Source organism: Anolis sagrei, chromosome 9 (assembly GCF_037176765.1).
Source record: "Anolis sagrei isolate rAnoSag1 chromosome 9, rAnoSag1.mat, whole genome shotgun sequence".
NCBI lineage: Eukaryota > Metazoa > Chordata > Lepidosauria > Squamata > Dactyloidae > Anolis > Anolis sagrei.
Window position 1 is genome coordinate 19,739,872 of NC_090029.1, and position 14,201 is coordinate 19,754,072.

At 40.4% G+C, this 14,201-nt stretch overlaps 1 protein-coding gene across 9 annotated transcripts in view; it reads right to left on the minus strand.

Moving 5' to 3' along the window:
- The window catches only part of MYO9A (myosin IXA), a 139,062-nt gene that overhangs the window by 71,222 nt on the left and 53,639 nt on the right, over positions 1 to 14,201 (minus strand). For all 9 annotated transcript variants that reach the window (XM_060755576.2, XM_060755579.2, XM_060755580.2 and 6 more), the window contains 4 exons: positions 7,419 to 7,553; positions 5,996 to 6,117; positions 1,847 to 1,988; positions 1,375 to 1,570 (listed from right to left, as the gene is read on the minus strand). In XM_060755576.2, coding sequence (XP_060611559.2) covers positions 1,375 to 1,570; positions 1,847 to 1,988; positions 5,996 to 6,117; positions 7,419 to 7,553 — 595 coding nt within the window. The remainder of the gene's footprint in view (positions 1 to 1,374; positions 1,571 to 1,846; positions 1,989 to 5,995; positions 6,118 to 7,418; positions 7,554 to 14,201) is intronic.

Consider the following 14,201-nt stretch of genomic DNA (forward strand, 5'->3'; position numbering starts at 1 on the left):
GGCACATGAAGAGTGCCTTCAAACCATAATTATGACATCTTTCACAGACAGTGACTACTGAGCTCATTGAATGTTTGTCTTTTTGTGTGTAAACCGCCCTGAGTCCCCTCAGAGAGATAACGGTGGTCCAAAAATATCTTATTATTGTTACTATTATTAGTAGTATTATTCCTTAGTGCCCTGAAAGAGTTCCCCTTAAGACTCTGTGTAAGTGGCACAGTAATCCAACTGACACCAAACTGTACTATTTATTTATTTTATTTATTATAAAATTTATTTTCTTTATTAAAAATTTATTTCTTCTTATTCACTAGCTATCCAGTGAATATATCCTCATGAACACACATGACATCTTTTTGCCAGAAAGAAGCACTGACCTCCCCCACTTTAGACTTTTCATAGCCTGCAGTGCACTCAAGACAAAAAGCCAACATATTTTGAAAATCCAGAGAATGTAATGCTCTATCCTTCTCTAGAACTTCTGTTTTCCTGAACCTCAAAGGTGTAAATGTTTCCCAACAGCTACAGGAATTGATCTCATATTCTTCATTCAAACACAGCAAGCATCAATGTTGGTCATCTTGCTTCCGCGATGCATACACTTTGCAAAGAAATCCTTCAGAGCAGAAAAGTCCCCAAACAAGTTGACCAGAAGAAGATATACTGATGAAAGGAAAAGCACAAAGGAATCAATAAAATTTAGAAAGAACTTAAAGGAGAAAAAGAAAGGAACATTTAATATTTTAGCTGGAACGTCAGAGAAAGCTTTTCCCAAAGTAACCATTAAGGCAGATAGAGAGGAATGGAAGGATTTGTAGAGTCCGATCTAAAAGACTGCTCAATTTAAGAAGGTCCTGAAGGTGTCCTATGCAGGTGACCCATGTGAAACTATCCTATCCATGCTTGTTCTCCTATTCTATGATGCTAAGTATTTACTTTAATTTATTATTTCATGTTTCACAAGAAAAAAAAAACCATTACGTTTCAGACAACTACCCTTAGTGAATTATTGTCTACATGACAGAATAGTTCAAAGTGCTTCTTTCAAAAATATTTTGCTGCCAAAGTATTCTAGTCATGAATGCTTAACACACTATTAGAATTTATGTATAATTCATACACTCCAAGAAGAACCCTATAAAGAAAGTGGTTACCCACCAATACAATGATCTTTTGTTTCAAAATGTATTTATTGTACCAGAGCATTCTTATGGCATTCGATATTCATCTTTGGAAAAAATGTATTGTAAAATGTTTCAGCAGTTTTCACAGAGGAAGATCTGGCTTTAGATTAGTTGTCAAAAGCACAATCTTCAGAGATGCAAGAGTGAAAAAGTTCCATATGAAGGGAGAGCTACAATGCTAGACACCTACCAGGTTTCTTTTCAGTGTACCGTTTCCCAGCCTCCCGAAATGCCACTGAAGCTCTGAAGAAAGCTCTGAGGACCGCCCAGCGAAAAACAGCAACGGGATCGATCCCGATCATTCCACAGATAAAGGCACTTTTGCTGCTTCTTAGGAGTGCCACAATATCCGGCCGCATATGATCAGTATTCTTTTCCCGGAAATCCTAGAGGCAAGTAAGGAAGAAGTATTGGCCTTTTTATTCTCATGGCTGCATTCCTTTTGATTTAGGCATAATAATAATAATAATAATAATAATAACCTTGACTCGAGTATAAGTCGAGGGGAGCTTTTTCAGCCTTAAAAAGGGGCTGACAAACTGGCTTATACTCGAGTATATATGGTATATTTATTCCAGGGAGTCTGGAGCAATAATATGATAGCATGTCTGTAAGAGACACATATTTCAGGACAAATAAGTCTCCATGAACAACATACCGACCTTCACACCATATTTAACTTTCCCAGCATAATGTTTTATAATGAAAGCAGGCTCCATCACAGTTGGGAATTCAATGTAGAGGTTCCCTTCATGCTGACGCTTAAACTTGTCTAGTAGTGTTTGATTTGTGGCTTGCGGGAAACTAAAAAAATGAGAGAAAAACATGAAAGCTTTCTTTCTGATGACATGATTTTGATCATATATAAAATACTGAAAAATACATATTCATATGAAACTTCTTACAAATAGATGTAGCCAATTCCTGAATCATTAACTAGTAAAAATTAGATTTGTGACAGCATACTAAGCAGCATTCTTATAAATAGTAACATGTTCTAGGACTGTAATTGATTGGATCTCCACTCTTCCTTTCCAGTACATAGACAATACACATCTAAGATTGGCTATTACACTTCCTAATACATAATTTGTTCTACCTAGATATTATTTCAATGGAGACACAACAATCTGTGTAACAGTTCTAACACAATACTATTCTTATCATTAAGTATCAGCACAACCAGTGCAGAATGAAGCGATCTGCATACATAATAGCTTTTGGTATCCATTTTAGAGTTGGCTAATTCTGCACTAAGGTAGAACAACATGACTTTACACTCAGTTGCATGTTAATTACACTACTTCATCCCATTACAGATTGCAATATACCACAGTGCTATGCATAATCATGCAACCAATTCACAATGAAGGGTAATGGGCAATGATGCACACTGGCACTATATAGATAACATAGCTTTCACAATCTTTTAGTGAATAAGGCAGTTAAAATATGGGGCAAAAATGTGCACCTGCTTGCATAAGAGAACTTAATACACATGTAAGACACCAACAGGATGCCAGGACTTTAATCATGCTAACACATTTTTTCCCTTTAAATATGAAGTCCCTAACTCTTAGCAGGGGGGGAATTGATTTATGCCCACAAGATGTCCTGTAATGACTTTCAGCTCATTGGATTGGTTTAGAACAATGTATTTTCTCTTGGCATCTCATTTTCTGTGCACTAAATCCCTCATGTATACTGCCCTTACTATAAGCTCGGACTGTCATTGAACATCGAAAAAACCAAAGTCCTCTTCCAGTAGTCACCGGCCAATCCCTCTCCAATGCCAGAGATACAGCTTAATTGTGGAACATTAGAAAATGTTGACCATTTCCGCTTCCTTGGCAGCCACCTCTCCACCAAAGTCAACATCGACACTGAAATACAACACCACCTGAGCTCTGCGAGTGCAGCATTTTTCCTAATGAAGCAGAGAGTGTTTGAGGACCGGGACATCCGTAGGGAGACCAAGGGGCTTGTTTATAAAGCTATTGTCCTCCCAACCCTGATATATGCCTGCAAAACGTGGACTGTTTACAGACGTCACATGCAACTCCTGGAACGATTCCATCAACGCTGTCTCCAGAAAATCGTGCAAATCTCTTGGGAAGACAGGCGGACAAACTTCAGCGTGCTGGAAGAAGCAAAGACCACCAGCATTGAAGCGATGCTCCTCCGCCATCAACTCCGCTGGACCAGCCACGTTGTCCAGATGCCCGACCACCGTCTCCCAAAGCAGTTGCTCTACTCCGAACTCAAGAACGGAAAACAGAATCTTGGTGGACAGGAAAAGGGATTGAAAGATGGGCTCAAAGCCAACCTTTAAAACTCTGGCATAGACACTGAGACCTGGGAAGCCCTGGCCCTTGAGCACTCCAGCTGGAAGTCAGCTGTGACCAGCAGTGCTGCAGAATTTGAAGAGACATGAATGGAGGGCAAAAGAGAGAAATGTGCCAAGAGGAAAGCACATCAAGCCAACCCCGACCGAGACCGCCTTCCACCTGGAAACCAATGCCCTCACTGTGGGAGAAGATGCAGATCAAGAATAGGGCTCCACGGTCACCTACAGACCCACCCTGGAAGATTATCCTACTCGGACAACAAGGGATCGCCTAAGTAAGTTCCCTTACTATGCCAAGAACCCATTAAAACTGTAAAACATCTGGTAGGACAGTCATATGAGAACCTCTTCCACATTTCTATTTCTAGGGTGCTAGCTGCTCGCAATAAAAGAAGCACTCTATACTAGAATTTGAAAGCCATTCTTTTGGAGATTAGAAATCCCAGAATCCTCTGATAAGAATGCTACTAGCCATTCACGATGGGAGTTGTTCCCCAATGGATCATTCCTGGGACCATGAATTATTGGGTTAAGAATTATGACCTGTTAGGATCACAATCTATTGGGGATTATGAATTATGACCTGTTAGGATCATAACCTCTTGGGTAGCAGAGTTTCAGAAGTGTTCCTTTAGTTTATTAATGTATTTATATATTTATGGTTTTATGTGCTAGCATTGAATGTTTGCCACATATATTTTGTGCTCTGCCCTGAGTCCCTTGCGGGGTGAGAAAGGCGCAATAGAAATGTTCTAAATAAATAAATAGGTAATGAATGATCGTCGGACTCTTAAATACCTTGTTTCCATTGACACTCTCAGTAGACAAAGATTCAAGTAGACTTCTTTTTAAATAACTTGTTTGCTTTACTGATAACTTCGTGTATTTAATATTCAGGCACTTTTCTTGTCAGTTTAAACTTTGAAATGTTTCAGTTTGTATCTTTAACTTATTGTCTTTAACCATCTCTTCAAAAACTATATTGTTCTGTACAGTTCTCTTTCATAAGAGTCTACTTTCAAAAAAATTCAAGCATCAACAGTTTTCTAACTTCCTACACTGACATCAGACTGAAAAACAGACTTCTGTACTCAAGCTGACTCAAGGCTTAACTGGTTTCTAACTTCCTACACCACTGTTTCTGAACCTTGGGGTCGGGACCCCTGTGGAGGTCACTAGGGAGTGTCAGAGGGGTCACCAAAGACCACCAGAAAACACAGTATTTTCTATTAGTCATGGGGGTTCTGTATGGGAAGATTGGTCCAATTCTATCGGTGGGATTCAGCATGCTCTTTTATTGTAGATGAACTATAAATCCCAGCAGCTACTACTCCCAAATGTCAAAGTCTTTTTTCCTCAAACTCCTCCAGTGTTGACATTTGGGCATATTGAGGATTCGTACCAAGTTTGGTCCAGATCCATCACTGTTTGAGTCCACTGTTCTCCCTGGATGTAGGTGAACTACAACTCCAAAACTCAAGGTCAATGCCCACCAAAGCCTTCCAGTATTTTCTCTTGGTCATGGGAATTCTGTGTGCCAAGTTTAGTTCAATTCCTTCGTTGGTGGGGTTCAGAATGCTCTTTGGTTGTAGGTGAACTATAAATCCCAGCAACTACAACTCCCAAATGGCAAGGCATATTTTCCCCAAACTCCACCAGTGTTCAAATATGGGTATACTGAGTATTCGTGCCAAGTTTGGTAGAGATTCATAATTGTTTGAGTTTAGAGTGCTCTCTGGATATAGGTGAACTACAACTCCAAAGCTCAAGGTCAATGCCCACCAAAGCCTTCCATTATTTGCTGTTGGTCATGGGAATTCTGTGTGACAAGTTTGGTTCAATTCCATCATTGGTGGAGCTCAGAATGCTCTTTGATTGTAGGTGAACTATAAATCCCAACAACTACAACACCCAAATGACAAAATCAATTCCCCATTCCAACCCCACCAGTATTCAAATTTGGGCATATTGGGTATTTGTGCCAAATTTGTTCCAGTGAATGAAAATACATCCTGCATATCAGATATTTACATGATGATTCATAACAGGAGCAAAATTACAGTTATGAAGTAGCAACGAAAATAATGTTGTAGTTGGGGGTCACCGCAACATGAGGGACTGTAGTAAGGAGTCGCAGCATTAGGAAGGTTGAGAACCACTGTCCTACACTGACATCTGTATTCTAACTGACTCAAGCCTTAAAACTGTCATTTCTCAACTGTCATCATGTTTAAAATGTATTCTAAAACAGTCCCATGATCTGCAGCCCCTCCCACTGCCTCAAGTATATAGAGCTAAGTAAACTGCAAACCAAAGAAGACATACACTTCAGGAAATAAAATAACACATTATAAACAGACATAACATCAAATACAGGAGGCTTGAGAAGGTTGTTATCTCCTACAAGAGAAATATCTTTCTATTTCTGCTCAATACGAGAAAAGAGGGAAGACAAAATACTCACTTGCTTTCCTCATCCAGAAGATGGAGCAATCCTGTTGGTTTTTTACTGATGAGGTTTATGCAACCAGTATTGTCAATGTAGTCTATGTTATGCCAGCTGATGCCTTCAAGTCTGTACTCCTCCTGGGGTGGGGAGGGAGGTTACATTAAGATTTTAAAAATTATGCAACATTCACCAAAAAACAATATTGTTTGTAGATGTGTGTGTGTTTTCCATGTACAGTGATAGTAAAGTCACCAATAGTGTTAAAAAGCCATTCCTATGCATGTTCAAATTTCTAACAAAGTGCTAGTGAGAATATGCATTTTGGCAGGAAATGTTTTATCAACTGTGTACATTGAAAATCTCATTTTGTGAGGCTGCTCTGCACATAGTCGATTAATGGCCCCATAAACAGTGAGTGAGACCCAGTGTGAGATGGCTGGCAATTCGTTTACTAAGAGGGAGAAGTTAATGCCTTAAGCTGCAGGCATTGTTTTTACATCAACTGGGAGATAAGTGATTTTGTTCAATGTATCCTTAGTAAGAAACAATGTTTTCCTGCCTGCAGCACCTCTTAATCTATATAAATAAAAATGTAATGTTCGTTTGTGGGATTAACACAACTCAAAAACCACTGGACGAATTGACACCAAATTTGGACACAATGCACCTCTCAGGCCAAGAAGTGACCATCACTCATAAATACACTGAAAAACACAGCAGAATGGATTTAAAAAGCCAAAAAACAAAATTACATTACAACGCATGCGCAAAACCACATATATATGCAAACACACATATGTACACACACACAAAAAAAACATACACAGAAAGGGGGAAGGAAGGAGAGAATGAGGGAGAGAAGGAGGGAGAGAAAGAAAGAAAGAAAAAAGGGTAGAGAAGGAAGGAGAGAAGGAGGGAGAGAAAGGAGAGAAAGAAGGAAAGAAAGAAGGTAGAGAAGGAAGGAAGTAGAGAAGGAGGGAGAAAAGAAGAGGGAGGAGGGAAGGGGAGAAGGAAGGAAAGAAGGAGGAGGGAAGGAAAGAAGGAAAGAAATAAAGGTAGAGAAGGAAGGAAGGAGAGAAGGAAATAAAAAAGTGAGAGAGGGAAGGAAGGAGAGAAGGAACAAAAGAGGGAGGGAAGGAAGGAAAGAGACAAGGAAGGATGGAACCAAAGAGCAAAGGAAGGAAGAAAAGAAACAGGTAGAGAAGGAAGAAAGAAGAAGGGAAAGAAAAAGAGGGAAGGAAGGGTAGGAAAAAAGGAAATAAAGAGGGAGAGAAGGTTGGCCACAGCAAAGCATGGCAGGTACAGCTAGTCTTGAATAAAAAGAATGCAACAACTCTTGAATCACTATGATCTGTGGAGGATGTAACATAGAGTAATTATTTTCAAATGAAATGTATCTCAATGATCAATAGGAAGCTGTATATTCTTATATATTTACCTGCTCCAGTTTAAAGATGTGTTGGTTAAAATAGTGCTGTAAACGTTCATTTGCAAAATTAATGCAGAATTGTTCGAAGCTATTACTTTCATAATCTTCAAACCCAAAAATATCAAGTACTCCAATGGACAAAGTCTGGAACATAAAAAACAACAGAAATATTGAACTTAATCTCTGATGGGGTCAGATTGTGAGGGAATGTGGATATTAATGCACCATGGCTGCAACTACCAGTCATAAAAATCAAGAACCCACCCTTGCACTCATTATAACCAATCACCAATTTTATGAGGATAGGTAGGTTATCAACATTTGAAAAGGAAATTTGGCTCAATACAAGTAAAAACACTAGACAGAGATCTTTGAAAGTGCATCCAATAAGTGGCATGGAATATTCCGAGTTGATTTTACAACATGGAATCCTTTCCTATAGGATGAATTGTGGACATTACCACCACATATGCATGAGAAAGTTTGCAAACATGTTTCTTTTAGCTAATAATTAAAACTTGTATGCCAGCTGCACCCGTACCTTGGGAAGTCAGACTTGGCCACAGTAGTCCACGCTCTTGTTACATCTAGGATAGACTATTGCAATGCACTCTACGTGGGGTTGCCTTTGAAGACTGCTCGGAAGCTTCAAATAGTCCAATGAGACGCAGGCAAGTTAATAACTGGGGCGGCATATAGGGAGCATACAACTCCCATGTTACACCAGCTCCACTGGCTGCCAGTTTGCTACCGGGCACAATTCAAAGTGCTGGCTTTGGTCTATAAAGCCCTAAATAGCCCCGGCCCAAATTACCTGTCCAAACGCATCTCCCCCTATGAACCATCGCGGAAATTAAGATCCTCTGGGGAGGCCCTGCTTTCTATCCCGCCATTGTCACAGGCGCGATTGGTGGGGAAGAGAGACAGGGCCTTCTCGGTGATTGCTCCCCGGCTATGGAACTCCCTTCCTGGTGAGATCAGGTCACCCCCCTCCTTCCTGTCATTTAGAAGGATGGTAAAAACTTGGGCTGTGGGACCAAGCTTTCAGGACAGGGCAATAAAGAGGCAATAGGAAAGATGACCAGGCCAATTAGATTTGACGCAGATGACAAGGACGGTTTTAAATGGTGTATTTTAATATTCTGATAAATGTTTTTTAATGTTTATGTATTGTATGTGAATGTTTGCCGTGTATATGCTGTGCTCCGCCCTAAGTCCCCAGAGTTGGGCTGAGAAGGGCAGAATATCAATGTTTTAAATAATAAATAAATAATAAGACCAGTAATTTTATATTTATCAGCATTCCTCCTCTGAAAGTACAAAAACTGGGTTAAGGCAGACATACCATGGCTTTTGGGAATACTCCACTAGTTAGCTAATTAAAAGCCCCAACAAGCTGGAAATCATTAACAGTACACTAAAAATTAAAACAAAACTGTTAATATCAAATTGGAAGGTTCAGCTAGGGACACTGCTTCAAGTTCCAGATCAAGGTCTCCCAAAATTATCTAAATTGTATTGTATTACAAGCTGTTTAACCTCACTTAGGGCGAAAAGCTTAGTATTAAGTACAACTCTAATGACCAGCACCATCCTTCTTCCAATCCCCACTTCTAGCACACTGCAACTTAGCCTACTTCTAAGAGCCATCATGGCAACTATTGCCATCACAGCGCTATATATATTCTATTGAAATGTGCAAGGGGTTAACTGATCATTATTTCAAATCTGCACATACAGTTAAATTTGAGCTACAAACCATAAATGCAACAGAATGATCAAATGCCATAGCATCAAACACATTTGGTTTTCCTCCTGATGCGACATACTTCTTTTTCTGTTGCAATGTCTGAATGCTTCTAGTATTCAGCACATTTAATAATAATGCCCTCATAGCCTGGTTTGCTGTGAGTTTTCCAAGCTGTATGGCCATGTTCAAGAAGCATGCTCTCCTGATGTTTCACCCACATCTATGGTAGGCATCCTCAGAGGTTGTGAAGTCTATTGGAAACTAGGCAAGTGGGGTTTACATCCATAGAATAATGTCCAGGGTGACAGAAAGAACTCTTGTCTGTTGGATTGCTCTTACTTTTGATTTAAAACCCTCCAAACAGAGACATCCTCTGTTCATGTCCAGCATATATTTTTAAAGTTTTAACTATTATATTTGTTCCAGCCATATGTTTTTAAATTCTTGTGTTTATTGTCTACTTGTGAGTTATATTAATTGTATTGTTTATTTTGTTTATTGCTTGTTATTTTATTATTGCTTGTTGTTTTTGATGTGTTGTTGGGCTTGGCCTCATGTAAGCCACTCCGAGTCCCTTGGGGAGATGGTGGTGGGGTATAAATAAAGTTTACTATTATTATTATTATTATTATTATTGGAGGCAAGTGTGAATGTTGCAACTGGCCACCTTGATTAGCCCTGAATAGTCTTGCAGCTTCAAGTCTTGGATGCTTCCTGCCTTGGGGAATCCTTTGTTGGGAGGAGATTAGCTGGAATTCCCCTGTTTTCTGAGTATTTCTCTTTATTTACTATCCTGATTTTAGAAAATTGAGTCAATTGCAAAATTCACACTTGCCTCAAGCAAAAAAGGGTTCTTTTTTCTAACTTGGTCATTCTACAGACATGTAAACCTAACTTGTCTAGTTTCTAACAGACCTCACAACCTCTGAGAATGACTGCCATTGATGTGGGTGAAACATTAGGAGAGAATGCTTCTGGAACATGGCCATACAGCCCAGAAAACTCACAGCAACCCAATGATTCCGGCCATGAAAGCCTTTGACAACACATTCCCCATAGCCTCCTTGCTATTTCAATGTGATTTAATAGAGATAGTAATTTGAAGCCAAATACAGTTCCTTGGATTTATTTACTGAGGAATTGATTTAGGAACTACATAGTTTATCCAAAAATGTTCAGTTTAATGTAATCTTTTTACTTTTACATTTTTATGCTTGTAAGCACAAAATCACAGCTCAGTTTACATTTGCAAAAACTAATAAATATCATTCCTTTGGACCAGACTTGGGCTCAAACCTGGAGGTCAGATGTGAGCCCCCGGTGGCACAGTGGGTTAAAGCCCTGTGCCGGCAGGACTGAAGACCAACAGGTCGCAGGTTCAAATCCGGGGAGAGGCGGATGAACTTCCTCTATCAGCTCCAGCTCCCCATGCGGGGACATGAGAGAAGCCTCCCACAAGGATGATAAAAACATCAAAATCATCCAGGCGTCCCCTGGGCAACATCCTTGCAGACGGCCAATTCTCTCACACCAGGAGTCACTTCTGACACAACAAAAAAAAGCTGTGACCAGCAGTGCTGCAGAATTTGAAGAGGCACGAATGGAGGGTGAAAGAGAGAAACGTGCCAAGAGGAAGGCACGTCAAGCCAACCCCGATCGAGACCGCCTTCCACCTGGAAACCAATGCCCTCACTGTGGGAGAAGATGCAGGTCAAGAATAGGGCTCCACAGTCACCTACGGACCCACAAGAATACAGATCCTGGAAGACTATCCTACTTGTCCAACGAGGGATCGCCTAAGGACCAGACTTGTATTCTAATCAAGGATTGCACAGATGCACTTGTTCATATTTGAATGCACAAGCATACTTACCCTTTAGAATCACTTTTTTCTTTATGTAACACGACATATTTTAAACAATATCATAGCAATGGGCTATATTGTTTTAATATTTGATCAAGTAGGATACATGAAATTATTAAATAAAAACATTTTCACAAATATTGTGAAATATTCACCCAATGAATGAATATTTATTTTGTATCAAAAGCATTGCATACACACATACACAAGTATGTGTACATGTGAGTGAGTATATTCATTTATGTGCGTATTTATGTGTAGTGTGTGTGTATCAACAACCACTGGGAGCAAAAGAACTGACGTGAACTTACCAATATGAGAAAGCAATACATGTTGCATTTTGCAAACCTGCTTATATTGTACCAGATTTAGCTGTAACTGCAGAGAGCCTTATAGCATGCTGCTCGCTTCGCACCAGAGATTTGCACTGCAGATTAAAGCTTTTAAGAAGAGAAAAGCTTGTGGGGGGCAGGGGAGGATGCTGAACGTTTCACAATAAAAAGGCTATATTACAAGAAAACCAATCCAGAACCCAGTATATAGAATTAACTCCTACAAACAGAAAGTTTCTGTGGCAGATAATGTCACTGATTCTGCACAAGTGAGTATCAAACCAAGAGTGGAACAATGCCCCACACTGACCCTGAACCATTGGGATTTATTTGCAATCTGCTAAGTGCTGACCACTATAGCCATTTGCTTGGGATGCATTAAGCCCATAACCCTAACTTGATTGGTGCCTTCAGAAAGGATGTGCATTAAACATTCAACAGCAAAGGAACCATGAGTCTACAGTCTTTTGACATCTGACAACAATTACTGTTCCCTTCCAAGCAATGCTAGGGAAAAATACAGAATTAATCCATACGGCAGGAATAATTCAAACTGTGCTAAGAATCAAAAACAACAATTCTTTATTGATTAGTCAGTTTTGACCATATCAAAACATGCAAAACATACAAAGCATACACACTTGCCCATACATACAGGAAAACCATATATGAATACAAGGCATCCCGGCCTACTGGCCTGTCAACCCACTCCTAAATGATCGTGCAACTACAAGATGAAAAAATTAAAAAATGGTTTATTTCCTTAAAATAGGGATTAAGCGAGGGCAAGGGAAGCTAAAACTAGTGGCATGTCCATATTAAATTTTTAAATTTGAATTTTGTTGATGGTAGCAAGATCACCGTTCTCTGCTTCCATCTTCTCGCAGATAGTCAGTGCTTTTTGCGTTAAAAGGGTCAATTTTAAAATAGAGTTTTTATCTGAACCCTGTAGGACGGTGTTTCTCAACCTGGGGGTTGGGACCCCTGGGGGGGGTTGCGAAGGGGTGTCAGAGGGGTCGCGAAAGACCATCAGAAAACACAGATTTTCTGTTGGTAATGGGGGTTCTGTTTGGCCCAATTCTATCATTGGTGGGGTTCAGAATGCTCCTTGATTGTAGGTGAACTATAAATCCCAGCAAGTACAACTCCCAAATGTCAAAGTCTATTTTCCCCAAACCCCATCAGTGTTCACATTTGGGCATATTGAGTATCCGTGCCAAGTTTGGTCCAGATCCATCATTGTTTGGGCCCACAGTGCTCTCTGGATGTAGGCAAACTACAACTCCCAAACTCAAGGTCAATGTTCACCAAACCCTTACAGTATTTTCTGTTGGCCATAGGAGTTCTCTGTGCCAACTTTGGTTCAATTCCATTGTTGGTGGGGTTCAGAATGCTCTTTGTTTACATGTTAATTATAAATTCCAGCAACTACAACTCCCAAATGACAAAATCCATCCCCCCCCCAACCCCACCAGTATACAAATTTGGGCATACCAGGTATTTGTGCCAAATTTGCTCCAGTGAATGACAATACATCCTGCAGATCATTATTTACATGGCGATTCAGAATGTTAGGGTTATTATTGGGGGTCACCACACCATGAGGAACTGTATTAAGGGGTCGCGGCATTTGGAAGGTTGAGAACCACTGCTGTAGGAGGATATGTAATTTGTCCTTATTCTCTAAATAAGTATGGTTCTCCAGCAGAGGCTCTAGGTAGTAAGACCAGATCCTGTTGTAGTAGGGACATTTTAAGAAAAAATGTTCTGAGTCCTCCACTTCTGCATCTACCTCACGACACCCACAGGTTCTCCCTGTGTAGGGAATATTCTGATGTCGTCCCAGCTTGGACTTAATGTCGAGCTGCTTGAATCTAGCCCGGGTAAAAAGTTTTCTAATATATAGTGGAAGTATAAAAGAGAGATAAGTTTCCATGCCCACGTTACATTTGAATTTGGCCAGGTAAGGAGTGGCCCTAGCTTGCACTATGATCATTAGATCATTTTGTGCAGCAATGTCGAGAGCTCTTTGATATACAATTGAGCACACGTTTGCCCCAAAGTTTATTAACTCATGTGGGGCAAAACCTAACCTACTGATTGTGTGACCAAATCTGCTTAGCCAAGATGACCACTCTTTGTGGTTTCCTTGTTCTATTAGACACGTGGCTGGGAGTCTGTATGATTGCATTTGTCTTGTTCTGTACTACCAATTGATCTGCCTCTTCAGAATTACAGTGGAGATTGGGGGTACTCCCATATCTGCTCTCACTGCAGCTGACAGGGGTGATCTCTCCACACCTAAGCCAATTTTAGGGGGGGAAGTTGGAATATCTCTACCAATAAAGGGTCTTGCTCACCCCATATTTCAGCTCCATACAAAGCGATGGGGAACACCTTTGCCTTAAGAACCTTCAGAAAGGGGTGCAAGGAACCCGGGTAATTGTGATTTGCCTGCGCAGCATTATTAGCTTTTGCAATACTTAATTTTAGGTGTTGGGTCCATACCCCAGATGCCGCAAAATGTAGGCCTAAGTATTTAAATGTCCTCACTTGCTCCACTTTGTGCCCTTCAAGGTGTCAGTTTGAAGCCTTGGCTTTCTTACCAAAAACCATTCGCTGGAACACCTCAGCAAGCAAGAGTCCAAAAGTGTCAGGCTCAAACCCAGAACCTCAATCCATGGCTGATACCAAATGAGAGACTCCCCCCGGGCACACAGAAAACTGGGCAACTTGGAAGGCACTGAACAGACTGCACTCTGGCACCACGAGATGCAGAGCCAACCTTAAGAAATGGGGCCGCAAAGTGGAATCCACGACATTTGAGTGTGGAGAACAGCAAACCA